This window comes from Arvicola amphibius, chromosome 3, assembly GCF_903992535.2.
Source record: "Arvicola amphibius chromosome 3, mArvAmp1.2, whole genome shotgun sequence".
In the NCBI taxonomy this organism is placed as follows: domain Eukaryota; kingdom Metazoa; phylum Chordata; class Mammalia; order Rodentia; family Cricetidae; genus Arvicola; species Arvicola amphibius.
In genome coordinates, this window is record NC_052049.1 from 77118706 (window position 1) to 77134143 (window position 15438).

The 15438-nt window shown below is 41.2% G+C and overlaps 1 protein-coding gene across 1 annotated transcript; it reads left to right on the plus strand.

Moving 5' to 3' along the window:
* Positions 1 to 5253: 5253 nt before the first annotated feature.
* LOC119810350 (macrophage metalloelastase-like) lies at positions 5254 to 15103 on the plus strand. The gene is made up of 10 exons (XM_038323791.1): positions 5254 to 5334; positions 6469 to 6716; positions 7601 to 7749; positions 7865 to 7993; positions 10486 to 10647; positions 11018 to 11141; positions 12442 to 12575; positions 13035 to 13194; positions 14386 to 14489; positions 15003 to 15103. Exons 1-10 carry the CDS (start codon positions 5254 to 5256, stop codon positions 15101 to 15103), a joined length of 1392 nt encoding a protein of 463 aa, XP_038179719.1.
* The last annotated feature ends 335 nt before the right edge of the window (positions 15104 to 15438 follow it).

Consider the following 15438-nt stretch of genomic DNA (forward strand, 5'->3'; position numbering starts at 1 on the left):
CTTTTCTCTTATAATGTAGTTTGAACATCATTAAATTTAGAGTCCTGGAAAGAAATCAGATTGTGTTTGCAGTCACAACGCTAAAGTAAGACATAAAAAGCCTACTAACTGCTTGCGTTGGAGTTTGAAAGAAAAGAGAAATATTTGGAAAAATGATTTATTAATTTAAACCTACTTTGACTCATTGTTATGGAGAACTGTGCAGACTACCTCCGACTCGCTTTCTTTTCTCTAGTCATTGGTTTGTTATCTTCTGAGGCCAACTGACTGCTGGTTACAGTAGTCCTCCTAAGAAGAGTGATATTCTTTATGGCATAAGACAGATCTCCCAGCATCATAAATGTTGTCTCAAAAATTTTATTATACCCTAGAGAGATTCCACTTAAAACAAGTGGCTTTCTCTTCTCAGTAGTGTAGAGTACAGGCATTCTCAAGAGGACAATGTCGTCTTCAATTAGGTAAAGCCTGGTTATTGGAGGCAAAACAATTTAGCTCATTCTTCATAAAGGAGAGATATATACACGCAATAAACAAAAGCACAGAGCATCTCTGGTTCTAACTGGTATGGAGCAATAACGACAATGTTTAAAGTGCCATTTATGAGAAGTCTTAATAATGTTGAGAAACACTTGGCCAGGTGTGACGGGAGGAAGGAACGGGTTAGACACAGTGCTGACTAGTGTCTTTTATTCTCTTGTCTAATCCTCACAGTAGTAGTGTGTAGACAGGGAACCTGGCCTGAGAAAACCACACAGTTTGTAGGTGACCTAGCTGGGCTTTGAGGCCAGGTCTGTCTCCATTACACCTGGCTTCAGAGTCAAAGTCAGGCCACACATATGAGTCACAACTCATGCCCTTGTGCACACACATGCGTGCACACACACACACTCAGGCAGTCACACTTATCTTTATGATTCTAGAATTAATGTGGTTCAATGAGGGCATAACGAGCACTCTCTCACCGAGTTACAACCCCAGTCCTAGAACTGGAAAAAAAGTTCTCCAACAGCAGACACACAAGAACCACATCTCTGTTCTTATGATCACTACTTCCAGCTGTATTTTGCCTCTTAGCTTGCATTTGTTTGCAAGGGAGCCTTTGTTAGAGCAAAGGACACGTGGTGTTCTCTGCGTCTCTACTCTCCTTCTCTGGGCTACACCATTGTGACAGCCATTCCTCAGCTCCACACGTTCTGGGTTTTGCCAACACTGTCACTGCCTACGTGGGAAGACTGTCTTTGTGCTAGAGAGCTCTCTGGCACAGCCCTGGGAGGAGCTCTGGTGCAGAAGGCAGCCGACTGTGCCTGGGAAGTCCCAGTTGCGCTCATGGTCTCATTTTGTCAGGAGTTGCACCCAGTACCCCAGCCAGTGTCTCCAGGAGGGTGCAGCTTCTTGTCGCTAGTAATTGTGCTGATGAGACTGAGGCCAACAGAGGAACTCAGCACGAGTTGATTTTAAGGAATGTTTAAAATCTGTATTTAGAATTGTATTTAACTTGTTATTTTGATGAACCTCTTTCCATTGAAGGAAAATAAAAATGGATAAAAAAGGATGGAGTAGCAAGAAGCAGGACACTGTGAGGAGACCTCAGAATGCCTCAGGAGCAACTCACTTCCTTTCCAAGGCTCCTATCTTCTCATCCATTAAAGCAGGAAATTTAAGCAACGGAAATTTTCTTCCTGCATGAACAAGCCATCAGCATGTAAAAGGTCAGGGAAGTCTCTGTGTTTTGGGAGCATAGTTCCTTCCTGGTCCTTTCCAGAAACCATGCTTCAGTTTGCCTCTGAATTCCTGGGAGGGGCATTACAAATGGCTGTCCTGACGCCTGTCTAAGGGTGAAGTAATGACTAGAGCCATATACTTCTGGAAACTTTTATATTATAAAATATGCCTTCTACTTAAGGCTGTTCTGTCGCGCACCCATCATTTTGTGCATGGAGAACTTGGGCAGTGTTGCTGTCTGCATTTTCATTAACACACTCTTTGTGTAGAGCACCATCGGCCATTCGATTCTCGATCCCCATATCTCCCAGGATCCTCAGCTTTGATCTGGATCTGGGTCAGGAACATACTGCAGCTCTTTCTGGACAGGGAGTTGAGCATCAGCCAGTCTTCCTCTTTGTCCTGATTACCAACTTTAAAAGAAAATCCCTTAATGAGAGTGCAGTAAGAAAGCATGAGGAAACATTGCAGTCACAGGATTGTGTGTGTGTGTGTGTGTGTGCGTGCGTGTGCGAAGAGAGAGAGAGGGAGAGAGGGAGGGAGGGAGAGAGAGAGAGAGAGAGAGAGAGAGAGAGAGAGAGAGAGAGAAATCTTACTGAGTCCATTTAGAATTCAGTTGTGCTTCTATGTGTTTGGTATTAAGGTTGGTCATGTGGGGCTGGATAAGATATCAAGGAGGTTCATTCCCAGAGAAAACTTTTTTTTCTCTAAATTGCATGGAGCTTTTCATTTAGAAGCCTTGTAATAGTTCCCACATCTGTACTGACATGTTACTGGTGTTGTAATCATACAGGTCTCAGCTTCACTGTTGTATACAGAAGTCACTAGCTCACATCAGGGTCCTGGGCCTCTGGCTTTCAGAATATTTTTAACCCTCTTTTGTGCTGTTCTCTGAGCCTTAGGTATAGGGTTGCATTGTAGGTAATCTTTAAGGTGTACCAGGCTGTTGGCTCACTACTTTTTTCTATGATTTAATACAATATTTATAGCCATTCTTGATGTAGAAGCAATCTTTACTCCAACTTCACAAAGGGAAAACTCATCTTGAAGAAGTTAAAGTGATAGCTTGAGGTCATTAAACAACAGACCAAGATGCTCAAGCTGGTCTACCTGAGTCTAGGAGTTAAGTTGGCACCCTCTTCTGGGTCCTGTAGCTGCCCATGTGGCCTTTATCTCCTTACCCTGGACCAATTTGGAGCAGCTGGTGAATTGAGACATAGGGGAACCAAAATGTGGGCATTCTTTCACTTCTTAGTATCTCTGTTAACGCCCTGTAACTTGCATTGTATTGCATGAGACATTTCCTGCAAACCTTCCAAGAACTCAATTCTGTCTTGCTGGGGGATGAGACCAGTTCTTTCTTTCAGTGAAACAGGAACACCCTCTTGTTAGTGATTGCTCCCACCCTGAGCTTCATTTCCTTTAATGTCCTACATCCAGATACAAGTGATAGGTACTTGCTGAGTGTCTATTACCCTCAAGGCAGTTTTCATCACCAGGAATACAAAACAAGCAACAGACAAAAACCCTGCATTTCCTCACTTTCTAGCCCAGCACAGTTGTGATCCCCTTATGACTCTTGAGCTAAATACAATATTTGAAAGGATTTCTTTACAATGCTCACCATATTATCATTCTCTCTATGAATTCTTGAACTTCACCTGCTTACAAAGTCAATGTCTGGTAGTCCCCATTAAGGTCAAAGGGAAGGGACTGGATAATAGTGAGCTGCTGTCCTGCTACTGGAGTGCTTAACCCCGTCACAATAGCACAGGAGGTTAAAGAGTATTGTCCCCATTTCAAATGGATCACCTAGAAATCAAGCCACAGAATAGGAAAGAGGCATGGATATTTGGTAAGGATACAGGGATAGTGTGGTGTGGCAGGTGGGGCACCTTCTCTTTCTATCTGAGGAGAGGAGAGTCCAGACCTCTAACGTCTTTAGGAAAGGGAAACAAAGGAGAGCAAACATAGGACATGTGTATATGGAGAAGCCATACTGGATTTGCTGTCTTGCATGATAACCTAAAAGTCAATATTTGTTTGTTTATTATATATGTCTCTGTGAGTGCATGCACGCCATAGTAGGCGTGTGAAGTTCAGAGGACAACTTTCAATCATCTGTCCTCACTTTTCACCGTGTGGGTTCCTGAGATCAAACTCAGGTCATCAGGATTTGGAGCAAGGGTTTTTGCCTGCTGAATCATCTCACAGGCCCCTAAAAATGAATAAAAATTAACATTAGGAAGTATCCATCATGTCCCCGTCCAGCAGATAGGAAGGAGTAGTGTCTACATTACAACCTGTTTGTTCACCCCTGTGCTAGACTCTTCATCTGGAAGCTGCTTGGTGGGCTTAAAGGGGATTGAGCAGAACCCTGTCTACACAACTCACATTCCAAAATTCTACTTCAGGAATTTCACTCCTTGTTTGAGAAATGTTTCCTTTCTTTAAATACTTCATCAACTGAGAAGTGGAACTGAGCAGAGGAGATGGTTGGGTCGGGGTTAGGAGAAGGAGATGGCGAGGCTGCAGAGGGACGTCTTCCCTACACACTCTGCCAGTGCTGCGCTAGGCTGCCCACTCTTGCCCACCTCAGGCTGTATGGGTGAGGAGGAAGTGAGCTCCAGAATCTTTGCAGACATCCAGCTGGGGTTGGGTTTCTGCTCTAGTGTCTGAAAATCTCAGTCCACATAAAAACCTAACAGCGGGGGCTGACTGAGAAGCAAAGGACAATGGCGCTCGGCTCTGATTCTTCTGCATGGATGGGCTCTGTGGGAGCCTTCTCAGCTTGGTCGATCACCTTCCTGGACCTGGGGGGAGTTGGGAGGACCTTGGTCTTAGCATAGAGTGGGGAACCCTGATGGCTCCTTGGCCTTGAGAGGGAGGGAGGGGAGGGAGGGGTGGAGGGGAGGGGAGGGAAGGGGGAGAAGGAGGGGAGGGAAGGGGGAGGAGGAGGGGATGGAAATTTTTAAATATAAAAAAAATAAACCATGAGAGAGAAAAAAAAAATTAAAAAAAAGAACCTAAGCGTGCACACAGAGCAAGTATCAAAGCACACTGCTCTCCCAAACTTTCTCTTGTGTTTGAACAAAGGTTTAAAGTTTTAAACAAATAAAGGATTCGTATATTCTAGCAAAATTCTTTCTTCACACATTCTTTTAAAATTTCCTTGAAAGCACTTCATCTATAATTGGTATAAGGAAAGCATTAAAAGGGAGAATTGACAACACCAAGCTTTCCAAAACTTTACTAGCGGAGTTGTCTTGTGTGTTTGGTAGATTTGCTGTTCTTGGGTCTTACCTGTGCTTGTGAATGCTAGACATGCTTAGGTGAGTGATGAGTTAGATGACAGTCTGACCTACTGTTCACATGACCCTGGAGGAAAGCAAGGGATGATAACAACTGTGAGTCACTCCGAGGATTTCAGGTTTGCAGATCCGGTCTAGAGGGCTATATAAAGCGGACTTTAAGGGAACTTGCAGCAAGGGAGCAGAGTGAAGGGAGCTCTGCTGAAAGGAGCTGGCCACGATGAAGGCCCTCATGCTCTTTGTGCTCTTACAGGTGTCTGCCTCTGCGGCCGCTCCCAGAAATGAACAAGAATTTGCTGAAGTAAGTACTAACAAGATTGCACTGGTCAAATCTTTACTGATTTTGTACATTTTGCAATATTTATTGAATTTGCAAGTTTTGTTTTGAAAAGTATGATTTGATTTGAAAAGCAGCATAAATAGCTGTTTTTAAGCATTGTTTTTGTTTTTCACAGAGGAATATCAAAACGAATGATTGTTTTGAAAGAATATTATTAAATTTGTGAATAATTGTGCTGTCTACAAAAAGCTTTGGGTAAATAATTTTAGCTCAATATAATAGGATCACATTTCTGATAGAGTGTTGTGTTTTCTCTCCTACCTCATTTAGTCTTTCATTTGAAATTTAATGTCCATTAATGATGTGGGATTTGGACATGGCTTAATCTATATAGCCACTTTAAATTCTCATAATAGTTACAGCAAGCTCCCTCTACACTCACTTATCTCACATATTTATTCATAAGTATCTTAAAATAATATTTGAAAAATCTTACTTTTTATAATTAAGAAAATTGAGCTTATATTTTCTAAAATTGCATACATTCCTTTTTGAGACAGGATCTGCTGTGTTGTCCAGTCTGGTCTTGAACTCCTGGCCTCAGGTGCCCTTCTGTATTATCCTCCTCAGCAGCTGGCTCTATTTTCTAACATTATTTTTACCTTGAATTTTCCAAGTCGTCCACTGTGTCAAGATTTTCCCCCATACCAGAGACAAACCCAAACCTTCAAGCATGCTAGGCAAGTGCTTTGCCACTAAGCTACATCTCCCAGCTAAGTAAACTTTCAATGCCAACCAAAATGGTTTAAGTACCCTAACAACAAAGATTCTGCCACTTACAATGTACCCTTATATACTAGATATCAAAATGGCTTCTAAAACCCCAGACACAAGTCTGAAGAAGCAGAATAATAAATAGCTTTTCCACTGGGCTCTTGGGAATCAGACTAATTATTTGTGACATGCTTAAATATCTTAGGAAGTTAAATTTCCTTCTTATAATTGATTGTCTACATAATAATAATGTAGGTTGTAACTAAAATATGTGGTTCAGGAGCATCAGCATACTGCTGAGCATGTTTGCAGGGCCCCAACAGAAACCTGGTTGTGTACAGTGTACAGTGTAACTGTGTTCATTACTTGTGTTTTGTTCAGAGGTACTTGAAAAAATATTATGACTTTAATGAGGACAGAATTTCAATGATAAAATCAAAAGTGAAGAGAAACGTCCTAGAAGAAAAACTCCAGGAAATGCAGCAGTTCTTTGGGCTCAAAGCAACTGGGCAACTGGACAACCCTACTCTAAAGATAATGCACACCCCTCGCTGTGGCGTGTCTGACGTGCAGCATCGTGGCGCAGTGCCATTGAGGTCAATATGGAGGAATCTTCACCTCACCTACAGGTAATGTCAGCATCTGACCCAGTGAATTTTTCTTTCCTATGCGTGTGGCTTCGAGAATCCTGAAACATTTAGCTACAGAAAAGTTTTAAGGCTGAGGGTAGCCTCTGTGCGGTGTTAACACAAAGGCATTCATTGTTTCTAGGCCGGTGTGATGACTGGGGGAGAAAGTGCTTGTCATACAACCATGAGGATCAGAGTTCAGATCCCTAGAAACTACAGAAAAGCCATTACAGGCACAGGAGACAGGGGTAGGGGAGGCCCAGGGCAGGCTAGACTAGAGAAGCAGGGTTTGCGGTTTTGGTTGAGAGACTCTGCCTCAACAAATAAAGCAGAGTGTGACTGAGGAAGACGCCCGAGTCAGCTTCTGGCCTCTGCATGCACTTACACGCTACACTCACACCTACACACATATGAACATGCATATAAACACAGGCACCCCCCCACACACATAATTCATTATCTCTATAAGGAGAGCTGTTCTCTAAAGGAAGACTTGCCGTCATTTGCTAGCCAATCAGTTCAGAGCAGAGCAGAAAAGCTGCAAACAAAGAGAATGAATCTGAATTGAATACAAATAAGACAGGAGAAGTATGTAGAACATTAAAGATGCATAAATATGGAATTTGGGCACAATGGGTATTTGTGTTTATGAAACTAAATCCTTCACGATAATTACCAGTAATTTATCTGGTAAACTAAAATATATTTAGATTGATAAAATAGTTTTCTGAAGAAAAAATGGTTTGAACTTCAAAAGAGTATTTTTTCCATGGACTGTCAGTATGTGAAGTCGTTCTTCCTTCAGGTGTGGGTGCAGAACGGAGAGACTAGAAAAGACAAAATTACCCAGTGGCGTCATGCTTGCTTTTCTATCTCTAACACAGAATCGTTAATTACACTCCTAACATGAAGCGTGAGGATGTTGACTACGTATTTCAGAAAGCTTTTCAAGTCTGGAGTGATGTGAGTCTTCTGAGATTCAGGAAGATTCATGAAGGCGAGGCTGACATCATGATCCTCTTTGCATTTGGAGGTACACCAGCTGTGCTGTGCAATGCCACTCACCACACCATGTGCTGCCACCAAGTGCAGCTCTCATGCCTTTTGACAGATGTCGCTAACTATTGACTTTCTTTTGTTTTAAAAAGCTCATGGAGACCCCAATGCTTTTGATGGAAAAGGTGGTGTACTAGCCCACGCTTTTTACCCTGGACCTGGCATTCAAGGAGATGCACATTTTGATGAGGCAGAAACTTGGAGTAAAAGTTCTTCTCAAGGTAGGAGAAAAAAAGGAAAACTAACCATAAGTAGATTTAAGATAGGTCCTGATCTTGAAAGAATGCATCCTTACAAATTTTTATAGTCTTAAATAATTATTATAGTCTTAAATAATATAGTCTGATTGCTTATCTCTAAATCACATTTAAGACTTGATACATTTAGTCCAATTTTTCCTCATTGCAAATCAGAGTTACTGGGTTTGATTATGTTAAAGGTCAACTCTAAGAACCACCGAGATCATATGAGCAAGTTCCGTACTATTAACTCTTGGAAAGACAAAAGCTTCTGGTTGGGCTTTGACCAGTAAAATCTATAAACTTAATGGCAAACAATTCTGTGATTGATTATATACTAATAATGTCTTACATATTTATAGAAAATTTATAGATCCTGATGGAGAACTACAGGCTCATATGTAGTCTTGAAGTCTTGCATCATCATGTGATACCATTTTCAGAATGTCCAATTAATCAGTTGGGACTGTAACTCACTATCCCATTCAGATAATGGGGAATGGGGTTAACTTATTATTATTATTATTGTTGTTGTTGTTGTTGTTGTTATTATTATTATTGGCAATTCATAGTATAAGAAAATTTATGTCATCATCTCAATAGCTTTTCTAATATCTTTTGGAAATTCTCAATTATACAGTTTATTCTTGTGGAAAACATAGGGAAATATTCAAGAATATAGTCACTCTGCCCTGAATACCTTCTCTCACTGATTTTTCATGTGATGTATAGCTATATTTTCATGTGTATCATATCTACCTGGAAGGTAGACACATAGCCTACAGCTTTGACTATGATACACAGTCTAAAACTTATCAAGTTTTTGATAAGTGCATTTTGAAGACCTCAGAGGTACATCATGCATGATTCAGTATTTGTTGAACTATAAATTCTAAACCAGACAGGTTCCATATGTCTGAGTTTTTTCTGGGGTCATATAGGGGCTGTTTGAAAACTATTCATCAAGTGAGAATGTTTTGGAATCCCAGTGGACCCTAGAAACGTTAAGTTGCTCTTGCCTGAAGAGACCAAGCAAAAGCAAGTTTGTGCAAAAATGGGGACAAAAACATGTACTATTGGCTACTGGCCTTATTCTTAAAATTGATTTGAGTCTATAATATTCAAAAGGTGTTTTTGAAAAGTCTATCTATGTGGCCCAGGCTGGCCTTGAACTCAGAGTCCTGGTGCATCATCTTTCTGATATGGACACGGAGCACCACATCCAGTACTGACATATAGTAATATTGAAGAGTTCAATCAGTGCTCGTTGGGTTTCTGTTACAGTGTTGAGTGATATTTTTAAGAAACAAAAAGGACATATGACCTAACAGAAGCACCAGACAGACAGAAAGTCCTGTTTGAAGATCAAGACTAATGGAGCTAATTGTACAAAACATTATGATCTTGAATTCCTAGGCTTAGCCAATCCTGCTGTCTCAGCCTCCTGAGTGGTTAGAACAACAGACACAAGCTTTAATTAAGATTTAGAAGCAATGTGAACTACCAAATGATTTGTGTTATGAAGATTCATGCCCGAATATGTTCCATTTGTCTGGCAATAAAATGATCCATACCTGTAGACAATTTTGGTTGCAAAGGAACATTTTCAGACATTTTTAGTTGAACGCAGAAGTGGGGATTCAAACTTCCACAGAGTGGTAAAATATCCCTGACAGAGAACTGCTCTGACAATACTTACCTAGCCTATAATGACATCATTGAGACTGAGAGAGGCTATTTAAAAATGGGGAAATCAGTAAAGGATTCCTAAATGTTCCCTCTATTGTGTCAGATGTATTGTTTCCTTTCAAATGCCAAAGCAATGGGCTGGAGAAACAGCTCAGAAGTTAAGAGAGCACACTGGGCTCTATTCCCAGGACCCAGGTCAGACAGCTCACAGCGACCTGTGACACTAACCCCAGGCAGATATCAGCATCTGCCCTCTGTAGGTACCTGCACTCATGTGACACAGCATATTCACAATGGGATGACATTTAGCCACTTAAGGCTGGACTCCTCTCACGGGGATGGAAGTGGGTCATGTGCAAAAGATCAGGTATAGGAAGATGAGTTCCCCATTATCTCGTTCATCTTGAGACACGAGAAAAGTTAATCTCATAAATGTCGAGAGCAGAATTGTGGGTACCTGATGAAGAGCAAGGGGAGTTGGGTGTTTAATGGTTGATGCACTGGTAATAAGTCACAGTTAGGAGCATGGAGTTCTAGTCTTGGAACTGCAGCGCAGCAATACAACTGTAGACAATAGTAGTGTGCCATTTACTTCAAAAGGCTGGAAGAAAGGATTTTGAGTATTTTTAACACAGATACACGGTACATACCCTATCTTGAACATTATACAATAAGTGTAGGCATCAAAACATCACATGGCACCTTATAAACATGTACAGTTTCTGGTGTGAGTTAAATAGAAAACGATAAAGTCCACAGCTTTATTCTTTCACCTTGCTTCTTAGGTACAAATCTGTTCCTTGTTGCTGTTCATGAGCTTGGCCATTCCTTGGGGCTGCATCATTCCAACAATCCAAACTCAGTCATGTACCCCAGCTATGGTTTCCTTGACCCCAACACATTCCGCCTCTCTGCTGACGACATAAGTAGCATTCAGTCTCTCTATGGTAAGCTGAACCTCATAATTTGCCATACAGTGCCATGCATTTTTATGAATAATCTCTCATATCTATATTTGGAAAATTTACCCTTTTGTTGCACACCCTGTGAGATAAGCTACACAGACCCTGTCTTCATTTTCCCTCACATCTGGAACGTTTCCTAACAGTGCCACCACTGTTTCCAGAGGAAGTAAATCCAAGTATTCTCTTCTGTCATGCTGTAACTAAGAGGGACAAAGTCCTCGGGGCATACTTCTCATGAAGTTCATAGGAAACATGACTGCTTTGTATTTTCCTTTAAGGAACAGAATATTAAAAAAGAATAGCTATTCCTCCTACAGAATTCCCAGAGTTGAACATCAAAATGTCTTTTTAGGAGCCCCAGTAAGAAGCCCACCCATGGTGAGTCCTGAGCGTCCCCTGCCAGCTATCTGCCGGCAGCGCCCGAGCTTTGATGCTGTCACCACACTGGGAGATAAAATCCTCTTCTTTAAAGACTGGTATGGTTATTTTCCTATCTAATCAGTGCTATAGGCTGTGGGGTTAAATTTGGTAGCTTTGTTTGTTTGTTATCAGAGGTATTTGGAAGAATGTAGATCAAATTTGTGTGGCAGGAACTTGGGCTGATTCTCAAGTATTGGAGAGATCTTAGATTTTTTTGAAGTAGAGAATTGTGTGATACTGTTTGTGTGACTAGGAAGCTAATGTGTGAAAAAAATAAATTTGTAGTAGGATCTGGTTGGGAAATTAAAAGACAGGAAGTGGAGAAGCCAGGTTAGAAAGGATGTGGGATCAGGTATTGGCGAGACAGGCCTGCTGGCAAAATACAAGATGTTCAAACAAGAGGACCTAAGATCAGTCCCCACCCCCACATAGATGCATTCAGGGGCAGCGGCACGGACTGTGAAAGCCCAGTGTGCAGCAGAGGAAAGCAGACTCACTGGGGCTTGTGGAGTCTCAAGCAGTCTAAGTGAACCCCAAATCTCCAGGTTTAATGAAAACACATGTCTCAAAAGATAAGGGGGAATGGTTGAAGAAGACACCTCAAGTGCACGCATGTACACAAACATATCCATATATACAAACACCTACACATGCACACACACACATAAACACATACATATATACACACATGTATCACACAAATATGCACATACACATACATACACGTAAATATATATGCACAACACACATATACATATGCACATATATACACACATACAAATAAACACACATGCACACATACATATTCATAATACACACATATACACACATACATATATACACAATACACACATATACACACACACATATATAAAACACATGTACACATTCACACATATATCCACACATACACAGGAATTAAGACCCTAAAACCTCCTATGTAGACCTCTCTTTGTACATGAAGCCAGAATGGCTCCCAGTTTTCGTGTTGGAGCAGAGATGGAGACAGAGGCTGGGTTGGGGGAGGTCAGTGGGGAAGCTAATGTGTGGGAAGGAGGATGGATGCTCCTGAGACTGTAAAACAGCAACTTCTTCCATTACAAAACCAGCTAACCAGTTGGGAGACTACACTAGAATCTTAGGTCCTTGGATTCTAGACTCTGGATTTTTGTTTGTTTGTTTCCTGTTTAATCGGTGTCACTACCAGAATTGATTAAGGCTCTCTTTCAGGGTGCTCTCACAAGACACTCATGGAATAAAGTGTGAGAATCAATACTGAATCATTTCACAAGTTCCCATTTTGTTTTGAAAGTGTCTACAGCAATTTTCACATATATTAAATGTATTTCATGTCAGGTTCTTCTGGTGGAAAGTACCTGGGAGTCTAGCCTCCAATATCACTTCAATTTCTTCCATGTGGCCAACTGTTCCGTCTGGTATCCAAGCTGCTTATGAAATTGAAAGCAGAAATCAACTATTTCTTTTTAAAGGTAATGCCAATGCTTGGTTTTGCCACTGAGAACACGGTAGAAAAAGGTACCTCTTTTTATAATTAGATACTAAAAACAGACTCTAGACTTCGGTAATCATGTCTCTAAATGATAAGTTAACAGCTTATATAAAAGATCAACAATTCAAGAAATATACAGAGCCTTTGGGATAGATGTACGAAATATAAGATAATGACACTTAAAAGTATCCAAACCACAGAGCCACAGGAGGTAAAAACAATGACTGAGAACAAAAACAGGGTGGGTTGACATTACTCAGTGACAGAGAACATGCTTACCATGGATGGAGTCTCAGATTCATCCCCAACCCCCCGCCTCAGCCAGCACAAAAATTAAAATTAGAACACTGCGCAAGAGAGATGCTTTACAGTAAGTCAGTGTTTTTCAGTTTTAGTTTTCGGTGCAATTCTGTTGTGCCTTTTGTCTTTGTCTTCGTAGATGACAAGTACTGGTTAATAAACAACTTAGTACCAGAGCCAAGCTATCCCAGAAGCATTTACACTCTGGGATTCCCCACGTCAGTGAAGAGGATAGATGCAGCCACCTTTGACCCATCTCGCCAGAAGGTTTTCTTCTTTGTGGATAAGCAGTACTGGAGGTGAGTTACAATGGCATTTTCTCTATGAACACCTCAAATGCTTTTGTTTTTCTTGGGAGAAAGAGCAGAGAATATGGGTGTAAAATAGTCACTGCCCACCTGGTTCTTTTCTCCGGGTTTCTGATATAATTTAATTTTGGAGTGTGTCTGGGCTCCAGGATTCCTTCCCATAACTGGTGGACCCAGAAGATAAAATGAGAAAGCGGCCCTTTGAGTGGCAGGATGCCAGCAGGAGGCCAGATGCACTCCACCGCTAGTCTGGTTGTCTCACTCACTGAAGAAAGGGGATCATCCCTGTCCTCTGCTGAGGAAAACAGTCAGGAGCCACATCCTTTGCATGTTTGACACAAGACATAACAGAATATACTAAGAGAGTAAAACCTCTATGTTTTCTTGAATATTTAAAATTCAACATCTAATTTCAACTGAATGCCGTATATTTGTGACAAAAATTGGTCTGCCAACTTTAGCCTTGTTTGAAAAATAGGACTTGTAATTTCACCAAATCAAACTTTCTGGAGAGGTGACAAATAGGACTAATTTGCTGTAATTCGACATTCTTAAAAATTTGTCTGACTACTGGCTCCCTTTTACACTTCCAACTGACCAAAGTATTTCCTTTTCCTAAATACCAGAGGGCCGGTTCGAGCCAGTAACGGTTGGAGAGCTAAACTGAGTGAAAAATAAGACAGAAGCAAGTTCAGTTGTCACGTGGAAGTCTAGAGAAAATTGACTCTTTTTGCTCAGGAGAAGAGACTTTATGGAAATCTAGGGCCTCTCTCTCCAGTGTGGACGTGATGTGTTTTACTATTTTCTATAACATGGATGTTCAAAACCCATTGATTCAATGGCCCTTAAGACCCTTTCTTCTCATCATGGGAGAAAATAATTGATATGCATCTTGCTAGAAAGGATTTGCAAAAAATGGAGACAGGCAACTAAGATATCGGGCCACCGAGGGCTATCGTATTTCAAGCCCTTGTCAATGCTGGGTGACATGGGAAAGGACTGAGGAGCGGGAGAGCTCTGACTAGAGTCATGGTCCAAGTTTTGAGTCCTGTGATAACCTAGGGAAAACCAGCCAACTTTAGGCCTTTGCAGTTTTCATCAGTACATTTAGATCACTTTCAGGAAAGATGAGCGTGTGCTTCATGTCATGACGTTCATCTCCTCACTGTGGTCCTTCCACAGGTACGATGTGGCGCAACAGGCCATGGACCCGACGTATCCCAGACTCATTTCCACACACTTCTCAGGAGTTGGTTCTAAAGTTAATGCAGTCTTCTATTTCAGAAGTAAGTAGACTGGAAAATATTGGAAATCACTTCTTAAAGTACAAAAATGCAGCCTGGGATCCAGCATGGGTGCAGGGCGCTCCAGCCTGTGGTGTGAATATGTTCAACTTCAGCCTGAGAAAACTTGCCTTTCAGTGTCACAGAGCAATGGTCCAGCCCACATCGTGTGGGATGAGCTGTATGACACATTTAACAAGATTAGAACCCCCCATTTTGTTCATTATCCTCTCCTACTGAGTGGACGGAGATTTATAAACAAATCTGAGTTCACCCTAGCCTTTTCCTCCTTAAAGATCCATGTGTGCCTAACCTAGACCCTGTGTCCTCTCTTAAGACCTCCATCCAGAGAGTGGCTTGCCAGAGGGGAGCATCAGAGCAGAGTGCACTGCCAAGGATCCCCAACACTGACATCACAACCACACCTTTTGTAGTCCAGATTACCTTTAAAAAACAGCTCTAGGTTTTAAAGGAACACAAGGTTAAGAGTTTGAATTGAATTTGTTTCCATTTTAGGATACTACTACATCTTCCAAGGACCCATGCAACTGGAATATGACCCCAGGTGGCATCGTGTCACAAAAAGGATGAAGAGTACCAGCTGGTTTGGGTGTTAGGAAGGATGCAGTTAAGGGTACTTGTCAGTGCAATAAGTACTTACCACATATTCACCGTGTACTACATGGCAGTAATGTAACATGAAACAGACCACAGATAACTGTTTACACAGAAAAATGCTTTTACAAAAGTTATCCTCTTTTGATAAATTTTTCAGTTGATCCTCTTCTTAATTTTGAAAGCAAATATCTTCAAAGGCCTCCAGGTTCACCCACCCATAGGTTGTTTTTTTTTAACAACTATTAAGTGGGAAAATTAGAATTACTTCTCTGTCTTCACTGAAATTTAACATGGTTTATTTTTGAAAATAAATTTTTAAAAAGTATTTGGCTTT

Coding starts and splice junctions, on each gene's coding strand:
- LOC119810350 (XM_038323791.1), top strand. CDS start 5,254: ATGAAGGCCCTCATGCTCTTTGTGCTCTTACAGGTGTCTGCCTCTGCG. Junction 7,750..7,864: donor GATCCTCTTTGCATTTGGAG/GTACACCAGCTG, acceptor TGTTTTAAAAAG/CTCATGGAGACCCCAATGCT. Junction 7,994..10,485: donor GAGTAAAAGTTCTTCTCAAG/GTAGGAGAAAAA, acceptor CTTGCTTCTTAG/GTACAAATCTGTTCCTTGTT.